The 23523-nt window shown below is 56.3% G+C and overlaps 3 protein-coding genes across 3 annotated transcripts; 2 read left to right on the plus strand and 1 right to left on the minus strand.

The window, feature by feature from the left end:
• Positions 1 to 3102: 3102 nt before the first annotated feature.
• BESB_074380 (ribosomal protein RPL6) lies at positions 3103 to 3681 on the plus strand (the record flags this gene model as incomplete). The annotated part of the gene is made up of 1 exon (XM_029365811.1): positions 3103 to 3681. The coding sequence occupies one exon, from the start codon at positions 3103 to 3105 to the stop codon at positions 3679 to 3681; it is 579 nt and encodes a 192-aa protein (XP_029218295.1).
• A 3220-nt stretch (positions 3682 to 6901) lies between these two features.
• BESB_074390 (DnaJ domain-containing protein) lies at positions 6902 to 9781 on the minus strand (the record flags this gene model as incomplete). Its single annotated transcript, XM_029365812.1, has 7 exons — positions 6902 to 7011; positions 7345 to 7539; positions 7699 to 7782; positions 8163 to 8266; positions 8550 to 8721; positions 8947 to 9048; positions 9670 to 9781. The coding sequence occupies 7 exons, from the start codon at positions 9779 to 9781 to the stop codon at positions 6902 to 6904; spliced, it is 879 nt and encodes a 292-aa protein (XP_029218296.1).
• Positions 9782 to 14678: 4897 nt separating this feature from the next.
• Positions 14679 to 22555, plus strand: BESB_074400 (proteasome 26S regulatory subunit; the record flags this gene model as incomplete). The annotated part of the gene is made up of 14 exons (XM_029365813.1): positions 14679 to 14888; positions 15092 to 15161; positions 15550 to 15704; positions 15953 to 16033; positions 16413 to 17412; positions 17894 to 18049; positions 18384 to 18577; positions 18985 to 19117; positions 19450 to 19982; positions 20364 to 20541; positions 20897 to 20976; positions 21308 to 21459; positions 21864 to 22219; positions 22476 to 22555. 14 exons carry the CDS (start codon positions 14679 to 14681, stop codon positions 22553 to 22555), a joined length of 3378 nt encoding a protein of 1125 aa, XP_029218297.1.
• Between the last annotated feature and the right edge of the window lie 968 nt (positions 22556 to 23523).

Below are 23523 nucleotides of genomic sequence, written 5' to 3' on the forward strand. Positions count from 1 at the left end.
CTTTGTTCTCCGGCGGTACGTATTCGAAGTAAAGCGTACGCGCATGCAAGCGCATCTGCCGGGCATGCGTTATTAGTGGGAATCCTACAATACGCCCAGCAAGATCAAACCGGCCTCACAACACACACAGATATCGCATTCCAAGGACCACGTAGTCCAGTGACGGATATGGTGCCTCCAGAAGAGGCGACCGGAGCAAAGCAACAGCCACACCTCAGAGATGTGACAGGACGCGACCCAACCAACATAACTTGCAAGCTTGAGCCTACAGCATCGATATCCCGAAAGTCTTACGGGACTCGTCCACAAGGTTTACACCAAACAGAATGACCTTTGGCTCCGGGAAAATGCCGGACAGGGGCCCGTATTTGAAAGCCCCCAGTATGATTGGGGGGACCAATTTTACTGACTAACCACCTCAGCAAATGGCTGTCCTCAGATGTCCCGGCTGAGCCCACTCTTCGAAGCCCCGCGATGACAAGCTCGAAGAAGGCAGTTCTCGAGCTGAAGCAAACATAGCGGAACAAAGTCTCATCGTCATCCCAGACTGCTCGTGGCGCGCACTCAGGTGTCCCTGTAGTCTTCCATGTTAGCCCAGAGTTCATCTGGCGTGTTTTACTTCGCCCACAATGTTGCACGCTTCTTGAGGAATGGATTCACCATCCCGGTCCACCGCTTTCATTGTCGTCATTTTCCTTGATTCTGCTTATTAGGAATCAGTCCTGTCGTGAAACACCCCTTGACTGTAACGGTGCGATGTGGCAATATGGAAACTCACGCGAGCTAGTCTGGCGCATCCGTCGTCGTTGAACTCGGTTTCTTGAGCGAGTTGGCTTTTGCCATCACGAGGATGAGATTGGATTATGTCTGTATTCCTCTTGATGAGAGCGGAATAAGCACTACACGGAACAACGGGCCCACAAAACGAATGCCATCTATCGACAGGTCATTTTGTCGTCCCTCTTTTGGTGAGTGCAAGCTTGTTTCGCTTGCTTACGCGTCCATGAACCTGCGGCCTGGATCCCCTGTCATTGCAGGCGGATGCAATTCTTCTCTCTCGTGCACCCTGGTGCGCCACCAAAGCTGCGGAAACCAGCGGACTGAGCTCAAGTTGCTTTGGATTTGCCACGCCCCGGTGCCCTCGCGATCTAGGACAACAAGGTGCACAAAGTCGAAAGCGGATCCTGACCCCTGGACCATTACCTGCAGCTTGTTGAGAGGCTGCAGGACGAAATGTATCCGCTCTCCGAATGTTTTATGAGCAACACGGCGCTCAGGAGTTGACAGTTTCCTCCTAGTATCTCCGAGGATTGCTTGTGGAGCCTGAGGCAAGGAAGGCGACATGAGTTCGCGTCGGCACTAGCAGGCTCTCCGAGCTTTCCTTCAACGCGGCTGCTACCAAGACAACACCACAGTCGAGAACAAATTGGAACGGCTGAGGGTGCGACTCAAGTCTCTCTCCTCAGCACAGAAAAGAGACTGGCAACGGCCGTGTCAGGCTCCAAGTCCAGAAGTTCTACAGCACTGCCCATGTTATGAATACAAAAACATCGTCTTTTCGCAGTACGGACAATCCTGGGGCACGCTGCACACATCACCATTAGCGGCCACTTATTAGAATGGACATACCCACACGACGAGGCGATGATTAGACAAGGAAGTCGGCGCGGTGAAGAACGAAGAAGATTCAGAGAGCATGGTGACAGCGGATCATTTCCGACAACCAGAGTCTCTGTTTTCGTGCCCAGGTACTCTTTTCTAGCTGCGGCCGGATCGACGAGAAAGGGTCACTAGCTCTCGTGGTCAATCCACGCCTGCTACCTATTGGCACCTGGGTAGGGAAGGCAGCACTCGCATTCGTTGGTGCCACTGCAGTGTTTGCCTTCGCGACATGCCCCAGTACTGTTAATCGTTTGTGCAACTGTGCTTATGTGACGGTAACTGCGAGATGCACCTGGGTAGCCTGTTCTGCCATGGCCTCCGGCGGTTCGGTTCACTTGTCTTGTTCAACCTGTAAAGGTATTGTGGAAATCGGTCCGCTGATCCATCTCCCTACACATCTACGGCGCAGACACTCAGGGAGCGGATTAGGATGCGGTATATTCGTGATTGCATTACGCTTCAGCGACACGAACGCCCCTGGATGTACCATCAGTTGGCACCCATGCGACACCTGCGACTGGCTTCGCTCTGAAATGGAGGACAGAGCTCGTCGACCTGACCAACGGCAGCTGAGGGCAGGAACGCCTAACAAAGCGACTAACAGGGGGAGGGCGAATAGTAACCTGAAATTAGCTGTACATCAGCTAGTTACTACCGGGCTGTCCTGAAGACAGGCGCTTGCTTGCCATGCGTATGCGCAGTGCGGCTGGCGAACGTCTTGACGGGAAGAAGGCTGCGGCGGGTCGGGTGCGATCCAGTTAGAATGAGGTCTGCCGAAGCATATACCCAGCCCAGCCACTGCCCACCAGAAAGGCAAGAGTGAAGGCTATTTACGTTGTTTTTTGTCAGCGAAGGCAGATTTGTATTCGGTCTGACGAGTGGGAAATTCGGGCCATTAACCACTCACGTCTACGCCGACACGACGCCGGGTCACTGCCGAACGGGAGATGTGAATCGGAGCCGATGGAGTCTCCGCGTAGCACCTTTTCTTTATTTTCGATATTAAGCCGGTGTCCAGATTAAGCATTTTCTGCGGATTGCATGCGTGAGCTCCTCAACACTTCCGCGGGCGGCTGGCTCTGCATGGAAGCGAGGAGGGCGGGGCGGCCTTCTTCTCTCCTGTTTGACGGAAAACTCGCAAGAAAAACGCAAGAGCGTTTCGGATTCCTGCGGGTTCACTTGCACAGTCGGGCTTTACTGCGTTTTTGTGTGGATTGTGACACAGGCGGCCACTCCCTGCTTTTTAGCGTGCCCCTCTGTGCTCTCCCCACGCTCGATTTCCTGTATTGCATGTCTCCTCCCTGTGCCGCTTCTTCGGTCCCGCACTCTTGAAAAAACACGAGGTTCCTGCGCAGAACAGCGTGACTTGCGCTTGGGTCAAGCAGATCCCAGTCCTTCTCGACTGTCATTCCTGTGTTTTTTCTTTTCTCTCCAGTAAAAATGGCTCCGAAGGCTGCTGTGGCACAGAAGAGGCTGCGAGCCCGCAAGACGAAGAGCCAGCTTTACAAAGCTCCTGGCGGGGCGGCGAAAAGAATGGCGAAGCTCCGATCGTCCATCACCCCGGGAACCGTCTTGATTCTCCTTTCCGGAGGACACCGTGGCAAGCGTGTGGTCTTTTTGAAGCAACTCTCCCCGTCTGGACTGTTGCTGGTCACCGGTCCCTTCAAGGTGAACGGTGTCCCGTTGCGCCGTGTCAACCAGCGTTACGTCATTGCCACCAGCACCAAGGTCGATATCTCGGGTGTGAACCTCTCCAGCATCAAGGACGAGCAGTTCGGCGCCTCCAAGAAGGCGAAATTCGCGGAGCGCAAGGCGAGAAAGAAGCAGGATGAGGGAATGTTCGTGCAGCAGGCTGATGGCAAGACCAAGCAGGCTCTGCCCGCAGAGATGAAGCAGCTTCAGGACTCTGTCGACAAGGCACTGCTGGCTTCCCTTAGCAAGGACAAGTTGCTTACGCAATACCTGAAGACCCGCTTCACTCTTCGTGACACCATGCGTCCCCATGAGATGAAATTCTAAACAGGAAGACTGCAGGAACCGCGAAGAACTGTTTGCAGCCTCTTGCCTGGAGCACCGGAAGTCTCTGAACCTCTAGCAGCAGAGACTGGGACGCAATTTGAGGCCAGTTGTAACCACAGGCCCTTCGCTGCGTGCCAGGAAGAAGCCGAAAGGGACCGTTACGGGGTTACGAAAGCGTCAAACACAACTACGAGAGACTGGAAAGGGAAGGGAATGCGGGATGAAGAAGCGAAAGCCACCTGTGGCGTTTACTGGGAACGACGACGAAGACGAGGACAGGGATCACGGCTGTTGTCACTGGCTCCAGGTATCGACAGCATAATAGCTGCGCGGTGGTCAGGCAATGACGGACGAACAACCCTTCGTGGTTTATCACGTCTTCCGTGACAGTGACCCGGAACTTTGTTTTGGTACTTTTTCTTGGTGGCTCTTGTGCCTTTATTGCCTCGCCCAAGCGCCGCAGAATCGAAGGGTCTCGCACCCACATCAGCGCCGAGGTTAGGCGGACGCAGCCGCGTCACTCGATATGCGAACCCCCACCAGGAGTAGCACTTTTGCTGCAGGGGGCGCTCTACTGGTTTTACTCGATACAGCCAGCAGTGTAGACGATGCGTCTGTAGGAGCATCACTGTAGAACTATGAGTGTGCGCGGTCGCAGACCGCAGTTCGGTCATGCACACGAGGACAGGAACTGCGATAGCTAGACTCTTCATTCACTCAGAAGTCAGCTCGTTTGAAGTTTCTTAGGATGTGGAGCACGTGGATGCATCTACGTTAAGGTACAGCAGGGAGCGCAAGTTCAGTAAAAAACACAGGACCGTTAGAAACGGCGCTAACGCGTTGAGGGGCAGCGCCGAACTGCTGCGTTGACCCACGCATCTCATTTTCTTCTCACTGTAATTCGCCACTAACTACTCAGCCCACGTTCGCGGATGGCTGGCTATACACGTAGGCATCAGAAAGGGTTTGTCGCGGTCGCCGGTGTCCGCATCTGCTGAATGTGATGGCTAGAGAGAGGAGCGGCACCTTGCCAGTTAGACACTTAACATGAGCTGCGCGCACAAGAGGACGCAGCCACTCGCACGCCTCATTGCAATGCAGTGACAAGCAACGCGGTGTGTCAAGGCGTGGCGCAACAAATAGCTGTTAGGCGCCGACCCGGGGCCCGTTTAGAATCTCACGCATTATGTCGTCTTTTAGGGTACTCCTGCCTCTAGCCACGCAAGAGGTGTACGTTACGGTACAGAAGAAACATGCCTCCAGGCAACCGAGCCGACGTACTGTAGTTGTAGTCAGAGAACGTGCACGAGTGGCCTTCGGACCGGGACATGTTCTGGCGAGACGGTGTGCTGCCACAACGAAAAAGTGGCTAGCCATGAGCATAGCACCCTTTCTATACAGAAATGTTTATACACGTTTTGTCTAGCGCAGATGCCAACAGTGGCGTAGAGCGTTGTGTGACTTTTTCTGCCGTCGCGGTACGAAGGAGACGGAACACGTGTGTAACCTCAGTAGATGGCCTCTTCGCTGACGCAGCTGAAGGGATGGGACTAGTCTATCCGATCTTACGGAAGAGGTTAGCCCTCCATGCTCTTTATCGCTCACATGCCTCTCCAGAGCTGAGAGCTTCGCACTAACCACCATTCCACAGCAGAACCGGAAAGGGAAACTGCAGCTGCAACGTGTAGAGTCTGCATGCTCAGTGCTACCAGCTGTATCAAGGGAACTACGTGAAAGTCCCTGCCCCGGTGCAGTCCACAGAAAAAAGCTGCAAAACTGTCTTTCATACGTACGTTCGCCTGTTTTTCTTCCCTTTCGACTCGTTTCTTCAGAAAAACAGCGGCCCTCACGCAATAACCTTCCCGTCCACACAAAGAGCAAAGGCCCGAGAAAAAAAATTCACACGCATGTGAGAGGATATCTGTGTGACACGTGCATAACTCCACGAAAAGAGAAAACAGGACTCCACACGGTAGGAGTTGTCGGTCGTACGAGCTGAAGATGGCTGCGCGGGACGGATCCTCCCCGAGTCAGACGACGGCCTTGGCCAAAGGGCAATGCAGAACCTTTTCGCGGGGGGAGGGGGGGGGGTGCGGAGGCGCGGAGGGGCGGACGTGCACGTCATTTTCGGAGCGCAGGAGGACAGTAAGAGAGTGGCAGCGTGGAGAGAAAAGAACAGATGAGAGAAAAAGAACAGATCGTGTTCCTTGAAAATACATCTCATGTCAACATCAAACGAGGTCCGCAGCTCGGCGGGAGGCTGACGCCACAACAGAAACAGAACGCCATATCTATCGATGGAGCAGCGTACACAGACTCGCGGCCGGTTCTCCAGATGCCACATCCACTTTCAAGTAATCACGAAGAATTCGCGAAGAATTCATCGGCGCAGCGCTCTGAACTGACCTTGTACCCTCTCCAACACTGTCCCCACCTCATACGCAGGGCGCAGCTGCTGGCAGGATCTCTGTGAAACTGCACGCTCCCACATCGGGAAGCCATTCAGGGAGGAACTCCTTTTCCGCAACACATATACTGCACTGCTTCCGCGCCCTCCCCCTCGCTCCTGCGCCAACGGTTGAAACCCCTCGGTTTCTGAGTGAGTATCGGCTATCGGCACACGGGTGTTCGAATAGTCAAACGCACACGCACACAAACGTATATTCTTTGATGCTACAAACGTGTATTGTTTGATGCTTGGTGGAGGGTGCGTCAGCAATCCATGACGCGAACCATATATGTGCACCCTCACTCGACATATTCGCGCAGAGAAAGCCTCACACAGAGGCGCCACGCCGACGGTAAACCCACGCGCGCTTCCGGAAGGACACTTCACAGACAGCCTTGATGCTGCGCTGCATCGTCCATGCAGGTGCGCGTCCACACCGACACATACTTTCCCTTGATCATCGCGCCTTGTAAAAAGCCGTCAAAGACAAAACGCGCTTCCCTTCCACATTTCACTCGGCCTCAGCCGTTTTCCGCCAGCAGGCCCTCCAACGTGAGGGCGGCGCAAGCATCTTCCCCGCGCCCCCCCCTCGCCCGACACCCCGTGCCCACCCCCCCCCCCTGCACCTGGGCGCCAGCGAAGATCCTCTTCCGTCGCGGCTTCGCCTGCTCGCCTGGCGACGCGGCAGCAGGACCCAGTGCTGTGGTCAGGATTCAAGGCGTGCGCAATTAGCCCCCGGAAACCCGAGATCCAAAACAGAAAAAACTGGATCTAGTGATAGACTATGGACCGGTGGCTGTGGCTGGACGACGGCAGCTGCACCCGCCGCACATGCCCCGTGCCGTCGTCTTCCTCCTGAGTCACGGAGCGATGGACGGTTCCTGATCGCCAACAACAGAAGCAGACGAAAATCGAGTTAATTCACTCAGTTTCGAAACCTCAAAAGGCCCCCCTAGCAGGCGGACTGCCCTAAACCCTAAAGTCTTTTAGCGACACAGAGGAAACCGTGACGCGCGCGGCTTCAGCTGCCAGCCTAACGCTTGGCTCCTTCCGCTCAAAAAACTTCTAATCCAAGGATGAACACCACAGAGATACGGCCAGAAAGGAAGAAAAATACTCCCTGCGCGTCATGGACCGGCGGCGCCCGTTGGGGCCTTGGTCACTGCCGACGAACAGGAACACTCTGAATTCAAAACAGGAGGGCAAACGCTTACCGTCTGGCTCCGTTACAACCTCTTCCGTGACCGTCACCCTGCGACCATTGACGATGCGAGTTGAAGTGGAAGTTGAGCGGCTGACGCCTCCAGCGCCAGTTCGGGAGGAGCTACTCGAAGAAACGAATGAACTCCTGCCCATGTGCGTCGAGCCAAAGGGGCCTCCCATGCCGGAAAAGGAATGCATGAAGCTCCCTGGAAAAAAAGCACGCACATGCAGAAAACACCAGTGTCCCGCACCGCGTTTTCGAAATCCCTCCGTGCAGAGACCTGGCTAGCGGCTGTTAGTCCGCGATTCCCAAATCAGTGTAAACGCAGGCGCGAGGCGGATCCTTCTGTTTCGTTTACACGTACCGCCAAACGGATCTCCGCCGAAGAAATCGGCGAAGGGGTCTCTGCCAAACGGGCCTCCGGAGGCGCTTCCGTGGGCTCGGTGGACTGCAGGGAGACGACGCAAGACACACGAGAAGCAGACTGAGTGAGCTGCTGGCGCAGCGAAAATGCGAAGTAACCCAGTAGTAGACACGGACTCGAAGTCTAGCGGGATGAGCAACAGAATGGCCAGAAATCCTCGCGGTGTCAAGGCTGGCTTGAGGGGAGGGGCGAGAAAACCTCAGTCACTCGGAGACACACCCTGATTCAGCAGCATCTCGGAGTTCGTTGAATCTTCCCGGGCGCGACCGCGGCTGCACATCTGTCGTCCCCAGCCTGCTCTCCCTCTCCCGTCAAAATGCGTTAACGTGAAAGTACGAAGCGACCCCTGAAAACAGCGTTTCTGTGTCCACCTGTTTCAAGTAACCAATACCCCGGCGACTTACGCTGGCTGCCAAATCCGGCAGAACGGCTCCCGCGATGCGGGCCGAAGGCGCCGAGCCCGAAATCTTGGCTGACTGAGCGGAACAGGTCGTCGCCAAACGGGCCCCTGCAAGACGCGAAAAGAGCACACATGCGGAGTGTGCAGCAGAGGGAGACTGCCGAAAAGCCGCTAAGCGGATCGCGACTCGGCGGACGAGAAAAAATGAACAGATTGGCCTCGCATGCGCGCACACTCAGAATTTGCGGCTCCACCCCCAAAGCCTAGACGCTCGGCGACAGCCACATCCGTCGTCCGACCGACGATGCGGACACCATACATATACACATATATACATATAAATACCTACATCTACATATATATATATATATATCGCATGAGGGGCGCTTACCCGGGGCCGAAGGCCATCTCGAAGATTCGCTGAGCGTCTGCAAAGTGGAAATTCCGGTGGAAGCGCTCGAACTCTGCGGCGGCCGCGGCAGCCTCCGCCTCGGCTTGGGCGGCAGAGTGCCTGCTCGCTGTCCGCCGCATCCGAGGCCCGTTCACGTTGAAGCTGTCGGAGACTGCGAGGCGAAGCACAAGCAGTTGACAGGCATCATAGACGGCGTCCGTTGAGGGGGGACACCGAAAACAACAAAGAAAATGCGAAAAAGGCCAAGAAAACTTCGAAGACGCTCATCGTTCCTGATGTAGGCGTAGAGGCGGCAGCGAAACCGGCAGACGGGGCGAGAAACACACAGACTGGGATTGGATGCCTTCGCCAGCAGGGGCAGACAACGCACGCTTACGGTCATATCTGCGGCGCTTTTCAGGATCTGAGAGGACCTCGTAGGCCTCGGAAATCTCCTTGAAGCGCGCCGTCGCTTCCTCCTTTTTGTCGATATTCTTGTCTGCAGAATCACACGTGAACGCGTTGACAGCATCTTGCGCCTTCCGCGTCACAGAACGGGAGTACATCGAAGCGGTACACAGCGTACAGTTCATGGTTTACTCTGCGAAATGAGCTGAATCCAAAACAGGTAGGGTGCTGTAACAACGGTTGCGGGGTCGAACCCTCGACGAGGGCGGCAGACGTCACATCCCTGTCCCCCCGAGCGGACGGAAGAAGGCAAGCACGCCAATATCCTTTCTGGTGGACTCGAGGAAATACGCCAAGATAGTTCAGGGAGAGTGCGACAGGACCCGCGAGACAGAGGAAACGGCACGACACATTGTTTTGCGCAACTCCAGACAGCGCGAGCGCGTCAAAGGGATGCATCTTGAAGGAGTGACCAGCTGTCCTATCGCGCACAGTCGGTCAGCGCCTTCATCCCTGTGGCAGGAAAAAAGCGCGGTGAATGATCTCCCAACCTCTTCTTCACGGCTGCTCGGGGGGTCCTGCGGGGGTGTCACCCACGCTGGCGGCCGCTCCTAAACCCAGGCAGCAGAACTAGGGAAAAGTCGACAGTCTGTCTGTTATTAAGTACGAATTTCAAGGCTAGAGCCTCTCTGAGACTGAAGCTGCGGCTTACCTGGATGCCATCTTATTGCCAGTTTCCTGTAGCTCTTCTTAATCTCATCGGCTGTCGCGGTTTTGGCGACGCCCAAGACCTCATAGTAACAACGAGGAGGCGTGTAATGCATTGAGCTCATTGCGCCAGGTTTCCTTCCCTTGCAGACGATTTTTGTGTATGAGATAAAAAAACGCTGCGTGTGCCACAGCAGACAACGCTTGAGACTCAGGAAACACCCGCACTGGGCGACCAGACACGCAAACACGCAGCAAAACGATAATTACAACGACGCTGCTTCCCGCTCAAAACTAGCAACTTCAACGACGAAAAAAGAAGGACACAACCTTCTCCAGTGAGAAACGACGCGAAAATGGGAGAGTCGGTCGAGCGACGTGTTCCTTTCACATGCCTTCTGGCACATGCAAGAAGGCGTACGTTGAGCATGTGAAAGACTCTGAGCCGAAAAAAGGCGTGCTTCTAGGCACGTTTTCGAGAAAGAAGAGCATGCTTGCTCGTGTGAAAGAACTGAGAGAGGTCCTCTCCCTCATCTGACAAAAACGCCGCGCAAAGACGCTAATCGTCCACTGCGTGCGCTGCGCTGTTTCAAGCCGTCACTTCCTCTCACTTCTCAGTCAATTCGTCTCAGCGCAATCACTATCATAATGATGGATGCTGTACCCTAGTAGAGAGCCTATTCGGTTCCGTGACTCGGAAACTAAAGACACGTCTCTCTGCTTTTCTGCTGCCACGTTCCTTAAACTCGTTCCCTGTCGTCGCGCTAGACAAGAAGAAGGTCCACGCAGCCACCATACACCGCATGGCTTTGCAACGCGACCGTTGATACCAGAAGCTGAGCCAAGTGAGGCCAAGCTGTTTTTCTAGGTCGTAGAGACCGCTGCGTTGCCCATCCAAGACACAAGCGCTAACATTTCATGAGGGCCGCCAGCATCCTGAGGACAGACAACAAGGTAGTGAAACTTGAACAGAGTCAATAGCAGCTAAGCTAACATAAGCTAGAAGAGGCCATCGTTCGACATGATTTGAGTAAGCATTTCTTCACACCCCAAACACGGCCCCGGAAGAATACGATCTGACTCACATTTTTAACGGGATACCAACGGGAAGGAAGGCCGATATGATCACCACGCCGCCTCAGCGAGTCTCTGTTTAGCGGCAGTGGCTTCGTGGCTGGTACATCTATAGACTTTCGAAATTGTGGACTGCTAGGCTTAAACGTTCGAGAAAAGCACCGCATTGCCACTGTATCACATGGGGGGTGGCCATAACAGAAGAAGCCTGTTCGCTCATCACGTTTGACAGCAGCTGCCGTAGGCTGCGCGTAGTTCCTTCAGCGGTGTCAAAATGAACAATGTAACCGACGTGCCCGCACAAGGAAGAGTAATCAAGACTTCATGCGTTTTCCTGCCTTGGTAGTGCCGTAATACCGTTGACTGGCTGATTGACCAGTTTCAGCTGCTAAAGCTCTTCGTTTGATTCATGTGAATAATAGAAATGCTGCGATGTTGTTCGTACTGTAGAGGGGATGCCTTTGCAGCACCACCAGAATGCACAACGCATTTCGGGACGCAAATGTATCTTCAGTACGGGCGACTACGGATGAGGAACTTGGCAATAATTGGCTACCGCCGAGGTGTAAACCCCAGCCGGCACGCTCAACCGTTTTCTGTTCGCATCCGTTCCCTCCAGCGCCTTTCCGACCAGCGACGCAATGCTGCGCAGCAGAATATCGTAGAGGAATCTTTGATTTCCTAGCGCACCAAGCGACCAAGCGCCTGCTTGAGCTCCTTGCCATCCTCCTCGCAGCCGCAAACTTCTCAACAGGAGTTCAGGACCCCGCCAGCTGTTCATGTCGCTCTGCGGGACGCTCTCAAACCGATACCACTTTTCCGAGATGCACTGTGAGGACTTCCGCTATGCTCTGAGGGATTCGTCATTCCCTGCTCAAGCACTGGTTGACGTGTCGTATCGTCCCAGTCCACATGTAGGGAACTTCTGGTACCAAGGAAATCCGCTGTCCTGGAATGGTTCGATACCAACAGATGCGCATCGACGGACGCAGAACGCAAGACGGTGGCAAGACACTGTGCTGGCGGTACATCCGAGGTGGCACGATGGCTGCTGACAGGGGTATCCGGCCCCAACCCTGCAGAGCTTCTCTGCACCTAATGTACAGAACAATATACACAGCACGTAATATACGGCTACCCTGGTTTGCATGAAGATGCACCCACACTGGTGGGTTCTGCTGATACTAGCAAAGGGGGGGGGTGGGGGGGGGCGCGGGATATGCATCGTGTAGCGTTAGCCGCTCATGTAGACGGGATGTGGGCCACGTGGACCCGACCCGCCTGACAGCTATGCGGCTTGAACAAGACGATTTTCACATTCGCACCTTGACAAACGCCTGTGTCGTTATCAAGAACTCTTGCGACATGCCGAGAAGCCAGTGGCGCGGGGGACGTTTTCCCCGACCACTTCTTTGGAGAGTAACGCGAAGGGGGGCAGCGCGTGACCTCAAGTGCTGGCATCGACGTACGCAAAGACAGCTGTCTCTGATGCGTGATGACATTCTGACCACGATTGTTCTGTAATTCAAATCTGTGACTTTTCCAAAACGCATCGTATCATAATCGCGAGCAGGGACTGTGGTGGTTTCAGCATTTCTTCCTTTCTGAGTCTTACGCTTGCACTACCGGAGCGCGTTACACGGGATTTCAGCGGCAGGACGGCGGCATGCAGAATGCATTTAAATGGAGTGACCATATGACTCAGTACCTGTAGGCTGTATAAGCACTGCTGAGTCGATATGCTCCAGCCACCGGCCAGGGATGGCAGGGCGTGAGTGCGGGACGGGTGAGCCTTTTTCAGTGACTCGGCTTGCGAATAGGACGTCACTCCTTCGTCTGGATTATCATACACCTGCCTATTGGGGGATAACCCGCTCACGGATTTGGCGATGCCAGGTGGCAGTTCGGCTGCCTTAGTCAATGTGACTTCCACGACGCCACGGCATGCTGGACACCCTCTTCGGCAACGTCACGCGTGCGAAGAGGAAGCGAGGGGTGCCGGGAGAGATATTTGTTGATGTTTCTCTGGTTTCGTGAAGCGCAGCCACTATTTCCACGTTTACAACACATATTTCCAACCCTTTACGAAGAAAACAATCCCTATTCCTGCCATATGCGTCTGCGTATGGGGCCTCATGTCTCCTGAGGGTTGACAGGGCCTTGGTGTCTTGGTGGAGGTTCCCTGGTCTCGGACCGCTTTTTCTCTTTTTTCTGCATGTCGTTTGTACAGCTCATGTGCTCCCGGGGCGACCCTGCCACGTCTTTTTCTGCCTGTTTGCTCGTTCCATAGAGATTCTCTCGACCGCATCTGCGTTTCTCTTTTTCCCTTGGTCGGGGATGGTGTTTTCCTGCGGAATTCTGCAAACATCTCTGCTCATTCTTGCCGTACACATTCTCGTTTCCTGCCAATTTCGAGCGTCCTCTCAAAGCAGAAAGAGTTCCGTAACACCTGCTGTTACACGGTGCTGAATACCGCTTGTCTCTCCCCGTCCTTCTCAACTCTTTCTTTCCTGTTTCGTGCGCCGTTTGCCGCTTCCGGATCGCACACATACTCTGGTTCTTGTCTGTTGCTCCTACCGCCTCTGCCGCCTCGCCTCAACGCTTTCCACGGAACCCTTCCCTCTCGCTCTCTCTCACTTCACTTCTTCGCTTCTCTGCGGAGCTTTGATGACTGGACAGAGGATCTGCCTCCTCGCAAATCGAACTCGGCAAAAAAGGATATCCGCGTGCCCGAAACTCTGCGCTTTTCTCGCAGCTGCAGCCTCAACCGCCGCCGGCGCACTGCCGCACGACCCCGGCGGCAGGCACACTGTCGCCTTCCTCTCCCCGACTCAGAGCGGGACAAAGTGATAAAGAACAAATGGTAGACGGGGAAAGACAGGCCCTCGCAACGTCATAAACAAAGTGGGCGTTTCTGTCGTCTGCATTGTCCGCGGTGTGCCCGCGATCCACACCAGCTGTCGACGCCTTCACCGTCTCACAACCGTCGCTGCGCACGGTGTCAACACTCGGAATTGTATTTTTTCCTTCTCTTTCACCATGGCGAACGACAGCGACAAGAAGGTAAGCCGCCTGCGCCTGTCTCCGCCCTAGTTCCTGAGCGCGTTCCAGGAGCGACCTCGGTCGTTCATCCGCAGAAGAGACTCTCTTCTAGCCTTCTGGAAGAGACCTACGCTTTCTAGCCGGCCGCGCTTCTGTCCTAGTCGTCAGGAGACTAAGTGCAAGCGGTGCTTTTCCTCTTGCGTGCCTAGTTCCGTGCTGCTGTTATTCTCTTCAGACTCTCTACGAAACTATGTGCTCGTAAAGCAAATGTGCAGTTTTTTGCTTTTTCGCTGGACTTGATTCTACTAGTCTCTCAGACAAGCGTGTGAATGTCCCCACGGAAGATTATCCGGCCTTGTTTCTGTATTGCGTCATCAACCTCCTCATGAGACTGCACCAGTGGGTGTATTCTGCCATATCTTGGTTCCCTGCTGACTGGCGCCGTTACATCTCTCCCGTGCCACGCATACATCTGGTGTACGTACACACCGAACGACGAAATTTCATCAAAACTGTCGCTCTTCCTCGTGTTTTCGACTCAGCACTCAGTCCTACCCGACCGCTACGCTCGTGCAGTCTTTCACTGTCTCTCCTGAACGCTGTCTCGCCTGCTGGCGACCGCGCCGTTTCTCCTCTTGTTTCCTTTTGGATGCGCTTCTCACTAACATTTCGGTGTTTCCATTTGATAAGCTCAAGCGACTCACTGCCTCCGGAAACTGCCACCGTCGAGTTGTCTCCGAGAGGCTGTATCTCTCTTTCACGCCTTCGGTGCGGGCGACTTCATGTCCCATGTGCGGCGCTCTGCGTGGCGTGTGGAGGAGCGGCAACGCGTGTGTGTACGACATTCGTGGATACACAAGATTGCTTGCATATATGCACGATTATGGGCGCATGTGCATGGATACATTCCGCGCGAACTGTTCGTATGCAGCACCCGTTGTCGCTTTCTTGCTCCTTCGTAGCTCTGGGTCGCCCCTGTATGTGCTCTGTTCCTTCTGTCTGCAGCTCGTGGCCATCCAGGCCTCGGCGAAAGATCCGTCGCAGACGGAGAAGCCGGGAAAGAGGGATAAGGAGGCGGACAAGAAAAAGAAGCACGAGGAAGAGCTAGTAAGCCTCTGCCGGTTTCCCCCTGTTGTTTCTCTGCGGGCGCGCCTCACGCGCCGATGGAGGCTATCTACACACTCCAACTTTCCTGTACACGTTCACACCGCCTGCGTGATCTCTTACATATTTATGTATGTATCTGTGACTGACCGTGTCGCTCTGTATTTCGTGTATGCGCCTTTTCTTTCCTGTGGCGCCCTCTTCAGTCAGAGGAAGACAAGAAGATCAAAGAAGATATGGAGCTCTTGGTTGAGAGACTGCAGGACGTCGAGCCAGGTACGCAGGAGAGTCTCTGCACGGAGAAGGTGGCAGACGCGGCGGCAAACGCGGCCTTTGTCCAAGTCGCTGTGTATCTTCCACTTGTTGCGGGATACGGACTGGCTATCTCGGCCGAAGACTTCAAGCCGAAAAGCAACACATGCACTCTCAGGACGTAGCCAATGAGCCGTCCGCTTCACTGCCTTCAGAGGTGCCGTTTTTTTGCGCGATGCGCTTTTTATTCGCCTCCAAATTCGGGTGTCTTCGCATCACTCGTGGCCGTCTTTGTTCAGATTTTTTTCTCCCCTTCTCAGCGCGCCTCGCTCTCTGTCGCGGTGATGCACCACCGTCGGCTCACCTGCGCCAGACGCCTGGCCTGCTGGGTTTTCTCTTTTCTGATGCGCAGGCGTGGTCGCCCTCGCCCTGCAGACCCTGTCGATTCAGCTGAAGGCTGCGACGTCTTCAATGACCAGCGTGCCGAAGCCTCTCAAATTTCTGCGTCCTCACATTCCTGCGCTCATTGAGCACTACCAGCGCCTCGCGCCTGGCGACAAAATCAAGGTTCGTGCAGCCGCCAGCGAGCCGATGGGGGTCCTCGCCGCCGTGAGCTGGGTTCGGGGCTTAACGCTTCCTCAGGCTTCGCCTTTGCCTCCTTTTTGCCTGTCTTCTGTCGCCCGTCAAGTGTGCGCTGTTCTTGCTGCGCTCGCCGCGCACACAGAATCTGCATCTCGGGTTTCAAACCCCTAAGATGCGTCTGTCGATTATCTCCCTGTGGGCCTCCCTGTGCCATTTTGCCTCCCGCGCTGCAGGAAGACTTTGCCATGGTCCTTTCCGTCCTCTGCACCACATGCGGCGATGGCAAGCGCCGCTCTCTCCACTTCTGTTTGGAGGTGGGCAACAGATTCCTGCAGGCGCTCCACAGGGGTGTATTGCACATCCAGCATCTTTCTCTGCAGGCCTGCGTGGCTGCGCATGCATGGGCGCTTGGGTCGCCTCATTGCTGGATCGCATCCTCTCCACACATCTTTGAGCGCGGCCTTAAGGCTGCGTCAGCGCCCCGTTGAGTCGCGGTCGATTTTTCTGCTCAGTACGCGCACGGAGAAGCGCGTTTTCATCGGGAGGGGGAGGGGGTTGTCGGGGGCGGTTTTATTCGCCTCCGCACAGAGGCTGTGTCGTCTCTGTTTCGCGGCGCCCGCGGCGACTGAGCACAGCTTTCAGTTTTTCCTCTGTCTCACTGCTTCATCGGGTTGCGTGGATTTTCGTTTGCAGGGCGGAAGCAAAGCCATTGAGAGCTGGGGCTTTGAGTTTTTGCGCAACTTGTCGGGCGAAGTGGCGGCTGCGTACGCGGAGATCCACGGCGAGGAGAAGAAGGCGGGCGCAGTCGAGGGCGAAGACCTGCCTGCGAAGGCGCGCGAAGGCGACGTCTCGGACCGCCCGGCTGGGGGACAGGAGTCGGGCGCCGCGGCGTCAGCCGGGAAGAAGGGCGACTTGGAGGGCGCGAAGGCCGGCGGCGAGGAGGTCGCGGGGAAGGGTTCGGCTGCGGCGGCGCAGAAGTCGTCGATGGCGCTGGAGATCGCCATGGAAGTGCCCCTGCCGACGCTCGCGGACCTGAACAAGGTTGTGGATCTCATCGTGCCCTACTACATGTCGCACAATGCGGAGTGCGACGCCGTGGATCTTCTCTCGGAGATGGAGCGGATCGAGAGCGTCACACGCTACGTGGACGCGAGCAACTTCCAGCGCGTCTCGCTCTACCTCCTAGCGATGACCAACTACGCGGCCTCGCTGGACGAGTACTGCCGCTTCCTCTCCGTGGCGCTCGACATCTTGTGCGCGCAGAAGCAGTGGTTTGACGCGATGCGTGTCGCGCTCAAGCTCCCCAACGTCGCCGCGCCAGGCGAGAAGAACGAAGACAAAATCAAACTCATCGTCGACCGGTGCCGTGAGGAGGGCGACCCCCTCATGGTCAAGCAGCTCGCGCTTCTCCTCGGGAGACAGGGCGTCGACTTCGACTTCGACGACGAACAAACGCAGCGCCTGAACAGCGGGGAAGAGCTCTCGAACTTCTTCCTCCTCCTCGCGAAGGAAATGGACGTCCTGGAGCCCAAGACGCCCGAAGACGTCTACAAAACGCACCTCGAGGACCAGAACTCGCGCAGAGCCGGAGGTACCGGCGCCCTTGACAGCGCCAAACAGAATCTCGCCTCGACTTTCGTCAACGCCTTCGTCAACGCGGGGTCCTGCAAAGACAAACTCATGCTCGCCGACGGTAAGACAACCACCGGGGGCGTTAGTCTTTGAAAGATCCGGTGGCGACAAGAGAGAGAGCGAAAGAGAGAAGGAGGGAGAGAGAGATGCCCGGCAAGCAGGCCTTTCTCAGAGGACGGGGACATGTTTCCGCAGAGTGTCGCAGGCAGAGTAAACTCGCTTCCGACGAAGATCCAGATGCGTGAAACACGGCACACGGCCGGCCTGTGCCCCCCCCTGAGCGGACGGGGGTCAGGAGACAAGAGGACGATTTGAGGAGCGAGGGAGAGACGTCTCCTCCTGTTGATGCCTCAGCGCAGGCCCTTGCCCAGGAGAGACGCTCTCCGCTAATGGACGGCGCTGCGGGCGGCAGTGGAGAGGGGGGGGGGGGGAGCGTGTTTTCTGAGACGCCGGCTGCAGTCCCGAGAAGCGGTCGTCGCGCTGCGCACGCTGGCGCTGCTCGTCGAGCCGGCTTGTTCGCGCGTGTCTCCTTTTCGCCGCAGGAGCCTCTTGGCTGTACAAGAACAAAGATCACGGCATGATTTCCGCTGCGGCTTCTCTCGGCGCGATTCTACTATGGAACATCGACGAGGGCTTGTCGCACCTCGACAAGTACCAGTACTCCTCGGACGCGAACATCAAGGCGGGCGCCCTCCTCGGTGAGCGAGAAAAAAGGAGGCTCGTGCTCGTATACAGATGTTGAATTTTCAAATATACGCTGGAGACCAATATATTTCTGTAATATGTGAAAAAAATGCGTAAATATATAGATATATAGATATATATAAATGTTTGTGTGCATATATTCAGCACCGCCTTCTCTCGGGGATGGGAGGTGCTGCATGTAGAAGCCGAGGCGCGTCAGTGAGCGAGGCAGCGTGTCACAAAATTCCTTTCCTCGAGACGCCTTGCACACACGGCGCGGAGAATCTCTCGCCTCCGCGACATAACTTGCGTGCGGTTTGTGGGTTGCGTCGCGTTTCCTCTCTTCAGGCTTCGGCGTGTTAAGTAGCAACGTGCGGCACGAGTGCGACGCCGCGTTTGCGTTGTTGAAGGATCACCTCGAAGACTCGGCTGAGGGCGGGCGAAGCGCCACCTGCCAGAGAGTTGGCGCCGTCATCGGTCTCGGCTGCGCTTACGCAGGCACCAAGCGTGCAGACGTCATGGAAGCTCTGACCGTTGTGATTGTAAGGCTTTACACCACTCGCGTCCTTGGCCTTTTGGCTGCTTTCGCTTCCTTCTTTTCTTTTTTTCGCCGTCATCACCTCTTGTGCGTTCCCTTCTTTGTACTGGCGTGCCTCCGCCTTGCACGTGACGCTGAGGACGCAAGCCTCGCGCGCGGATAGCGAGCCTGTAGAGCTGCGCGTGTGCGTGTCGTTTTCAACTCAAATCGAGTAGTCCGATACTGAAAATGACTCCGGCTATTGAGCTACAGACAACCAAGCACTTGGCCTTTCTTTCTGTGTCTCTGCAGCACGAGGCCTGCGCGAGTTCAGGATCTGCGTGACTGGGCGGCCGAGAGGAGCAAGTGTCTGAAGGGAATCGCGCCTCACCCTCGCTGGGATAATGTCGTTTCTGGGTTTTTTTCTTTCAGGTCGACAGTTCTCTGCCGGTGGAGTGCAGCGCCTTCGCGGCAGTCTCCCTCGGGCTCGTTTTCGTGGGTAGCTGCAACCAAGAAGCTGCTGAGGCGATTCTCACGACTCTCATCGACCGCTCCTCCGTCGAAAGTGAGCAGATGCCTCGGGTCGCGCCAGGCACACGCGGGCGCGTCGCCGCAGTCCCGCGCCCGGAATTACGGAGATCGAATTTTGTATTTCGGCCGCCCTGCCGTAGCATCTTTACCTTCGCTCCTTAGTCATACATACACACACACATACACGTTTTCACTTCTATGCTGACTTATACATCTAGTTCGCTCGATAGCCTCCTCACCTGGTTTTAGGGGCGGACGTTTTTGCGGCCGTGTGTGTCGATGCGCCTGATTTCTGCGTGACGCTCTCTCGGCTGGGTGGCGACGCATCCTCTCTGTGGCGTGTCGGCGTGTGTCTCGCTGTCGCAGAGGGCTTAGAGTCGCCGCTGTGTTTCTACTTTGCGCTGGGCGTGGGGCTGCTTTTCCTCGGCGCGCGAGACGCCTGCGAGCCGACACTGACGGCGCTGGAGGCCCTCTCTTCGGCGGCGCCTGCGTCCGCTGAAGGGCAGCAGCAGCTGAGTGCGGCACTGCTCGCGGCGTACGCGCAAGGCACAGTCGAGGGCCTCGCCTACGCAGGCAGCGGCGACGTCCTCAAGGCGCAGAAATACCTGAGCGTGTGCAGCGAGGCGCGCGACAAGCAGTACTGGAGCGCCCTGCTCAACGCGGACTCGGGCGAGGAGAAGGCGGAGAAAACCGAGAAGGAGGAGAAGAAGGGTGAGTCGGCCTCCAAGCAGAAGAGCGGCCCGACGCAGGCGGCCGCGACAACCGGAGGAGGAAGTGCAGCTGAGGAGGAAGACGATGAAGAGGACGGCAAGAAGCTGGACCAAGCCGTCGCCGTCATGAACCTCGCCCTCCTCGCCTTCGCCGAAGACGTCGGCGCCGAAATGAGCCTCAGAATGATGGTGAGGTGACCGCGGTCACCATCCCCTTTTCGGAGTTGGTTCCTGCAAAAATGTGCATGACGCGGCGAACCTTCCCTTGGTCTGAGCGGGGGTCGGGGGGGGGGAGGGGGGGGAGAGGGGAGGCTCGCGCCCAGGTCTCTTTGTAGACGGTCCTTCAGCTGCTGAAAGCCGAAATTCTTGGGAGGCCGCTTCGTTGCCCTGTGAGGTGGCCTGCGCCGCCATGGCTCCTTTCTTGCCTAGCCCCTTCTCGCGCCTCTCCCGCTGGAGGCCTTCTTGCTCTGCGTTGCCTCAACAGGGGCTTTTTGGTCTCTTTTTATGCTTCGGACCGTCGCGGCTCCGGCTCTCGTGATCTCCGCGCGGTCGTGTGTGCCCCTCCTGCAGGATCATCTGCTCCAGTACGCCGACTTGTCGCAGCGGCGCGCTGTGCCTCTCGCGCTGGCGATCAACTCGCCTTCGCGAGCGAAGCCGGGCATCATCGATACACTCTCCAAGCTCTCGCACGACGTGGACGCCGAGGTGGCGCTTAATGCGATTTTCGCGATGGGCGTCGTCGGCGCGGGTAGGCGCTGCGGCGCGGCAGCAAGAAAAGCCGGAAAAAGTGGATGCTTTGTGTGCGAATCCTGTTTCTGGTCGATTGGACTGCATCTGTGAGGCCCCACATTCTCCATTGTCACACGGGTGCGCCTGATGGGACACGCCCACAAGTGTATGCCGTGGCAGCGCCATGCTCGCCATTCACTTTGTGTCCCTGTGGGGGGCCGTCAAGCGGCTTCGAAAGCCGAAGCGATGAGCACTTGCATGTTTTGAACACAAAAACGGAAAGACGCCAGGCCGGGGGACTCCGCGGAGATGCGCGCGAGTGTCAGGCACTTTGATTTTTGCGGTGTCTGTTTCCTCGTGGGGGACCTGCGCAGGCACCAACAACGCACGCATTGCAGGACTCCTGCGTTCGCTTGCGTCGTACTACGGCAAAGACGGAAACGCCCTCTTCGTTGTAAGTTTTTCGTTCTGAGAAGTGCGAGCCTGGGAGATCGCATGCGGCGCCTGACTTTTCTGTTTTCGACTTTCCCTGCTGCCTTGTTGTTGATTCACAAGCTCTTGTGTGAGTGTCGTAATCCTCTCCTTCTCTTTACGGACGTCTCTTTTGATGGCTTGCCGCGCGTGGGAGAGAAGATTCTGCACGTCGCTCTGTCATCTCGTCGTCTTTCTTAGCATGCGCCTTGTGAAGCCGGTATCCTGGCTGTGGCTCGAGCGATGCTGCGATGCTTCTACGCGCTTTTTTTCTTTGCATGTGTGTCTCTCTTTCCGTCTCCATGGCTGCTCAGATTCGCCTGGCCCAAGGCCTGCTGTACATGGGAAAGGGCCTGCTCACGATCAATCCGCTCCACTCCGACCGGTTCCTGATCAACAACGTCGCTCTCGGCTCTCTTGCCGTCATCATGCACACGTGCCTGCACATGCGCACGACGATCCTCGGGTGAGCAAAGAGAGGCCGCCTTCCACTCTCTCACCGCGTGGAGGAGGTGCCATGATAAAGTGTCTTTTTTTTTAAGATTCTTAAATTCGAATCCATTCCATTGATATGGGTTATTATTTCTTATACAAACAAAAATATTATTTTAGAGATAAACATTTTATTTTTATGGTAATCTTCGAAAAACCTGTAAAATATTCGTATCAAATAATTATAGTGTAAATCAAGAAACTGTAAAAATCAGGCGCCGAAGCAAGGCGACGGTTTGCGCGGGGGGCGTCGAGCCGGGGCTGCGGTTTGCCTCAGAGGAGAGACGCACACCTGCACATATGCATATCTGTATATTTGGAGAAGCTGTACATCGGTATTGTTTGTGCATTTCGTTTCGTGTGTCTGTGTCGCTTCAGCCGCTTCCACTATCTCCTTTACTACCTCTTCCCGGCGATGCAGCCGCGTATGCTGTTCACGGTCGCGCCGGAGAGCCAGGTGCCGCAGGCGCCGAGCTCGCCCGAGGGCGCGGCACAGAGCGCACCAGCCGCGGGCGCGAGCAGCTGCGCGGAGGAGGCGACGATGGGTGAAGAGAAGGACGTCGACGTTGGTACGGAAGAACTCAAGATGGCCTGCGTCTCGGTCCGCGTCGGCGAAGCCGTGGACGTCGTCGGACAAGTCGGGCGACAACCCAAGACAATCACCGCCTTCCAAACGCACACCAGCCCCGTGTTGCTCAGCTACAGCGAACGCGCGGAACTTGCCACTGACGAATGTAAGTTGCAGTCAACTGGCGCGCCGGGTGGAGCGACGCGCAGCGCCCACTGGGGGGGGGGGGGGGGGGGGGGGGGGGGGGAGGGGGGAGCGGAGGGCCGTCGCGCAGGGCCAGATAGCAGCTGCTACCGCGCAGGCGCTTGTTTGTATCTGGATCCTATCCTCGTTTGCTTGAGCGCGGCTTTTTAAGATTCGCCGGGTGAGTCGCTGTGCCGCACTCGACACTATGCCTGCCTTTCTGCCTCTGGGTGCTGCAGACATCCCCGTGGCGTCCGTGCTGGAGGGCGTGGTCATCCTGAAGAAGAACCCAGACTTTAAGCCCGCCAAGAATGCGTAGACGCAGCAGGGCCGGAGGCAGCTGGAGCGGCCAGGGGCGAGCGGCATCCAAGGCGGAGACAGAGTGAAGACTTGGCGGCAGATGAATCGGGGAGAAGACGCGGCACGAAGGACAGGTGGGAGCAAAGAGAGAGACGCCGAAGAGCGGGCGCACCAGACGCAGGGTGCGCCGAAGAAACGAAGGAAATACAGGCGGATGGAGGAAGGGGGGGGGGGGGGGAGGGGGAAGGGTAACCACTCGCAAAGCTTTTCCCTCACTCTCCCGCCGCTTCAGCTGCGTTCTCCCTGCCCTGTGCTGTCGGCCTAATTCGCCGCATTATGAAACCGCCTGTTTGACGCGTTCGACTGTCTTCTCGAGGAGTGCGTAGCGAACTTCTTTTGTTGGAGTCTTCTGATTCTTCTTCGACTGCGTGGTTTGCGGACTGCCTCCCGTCAGGAGGTTTTTCTTTTTCTAAACTCGTTCATGCATGCGCTGCTGCTGTGGCGGCTGCTTTCCGCCGCTCGGCTTTGTGCGTTCGCCGCATCGTGGCGCGGGCTGGGAAGCCAACGTGCGAGTTGTGTTGCATATGCAGAGTGGGTGTCTGTGGCTCGGGGCGTGGAAATCGCGCGATGCGAGCGTTTTTCTTCTCGGTTTTCGACTCTCGAGAGACTGTTTTCGCGCCGGAGTTTCTTCGAGAGCATTTCGTCTTGTTCAGAAATGTTTTATTCGCCGACTGTCCTCAAAACCTATTCACGGAGCAGAGAAATCCGGCCTCGGACTCCTCAGCGTCACCAGGGCTTTGCCGCAGTAGAGGTGATCTAGTCTGTGGGGTCCCAAACTGTGCACAAATGCCGACGCACCGCCCATCAAATGTCCTTCCTGCTCGGGTAAACGATCCCCTTCCACACACAAGCCTCGCGCCACCACGCCTCACCCCCGACCATGGGAAAAAACCGCCTCGCACTCCCAAAAAGACTCCCTCCTGCCGA

The sequence above is a fragment of the Besnoitia besnoiti genome, assembly GCF_002563875.1.
Source record: "Besnoitia besnoiti strain Bb-Ger1 chromosome Unknown contig00007, whole genome shotgun sequence".
In the NCBI taxonomy this organism is placed as follows: Eukaryota; Apicomplexa; class Conoidasida; order Eucoccidiorida; family Sarcocystidae; genus Besnoitia; species Besnoitia besnoiti.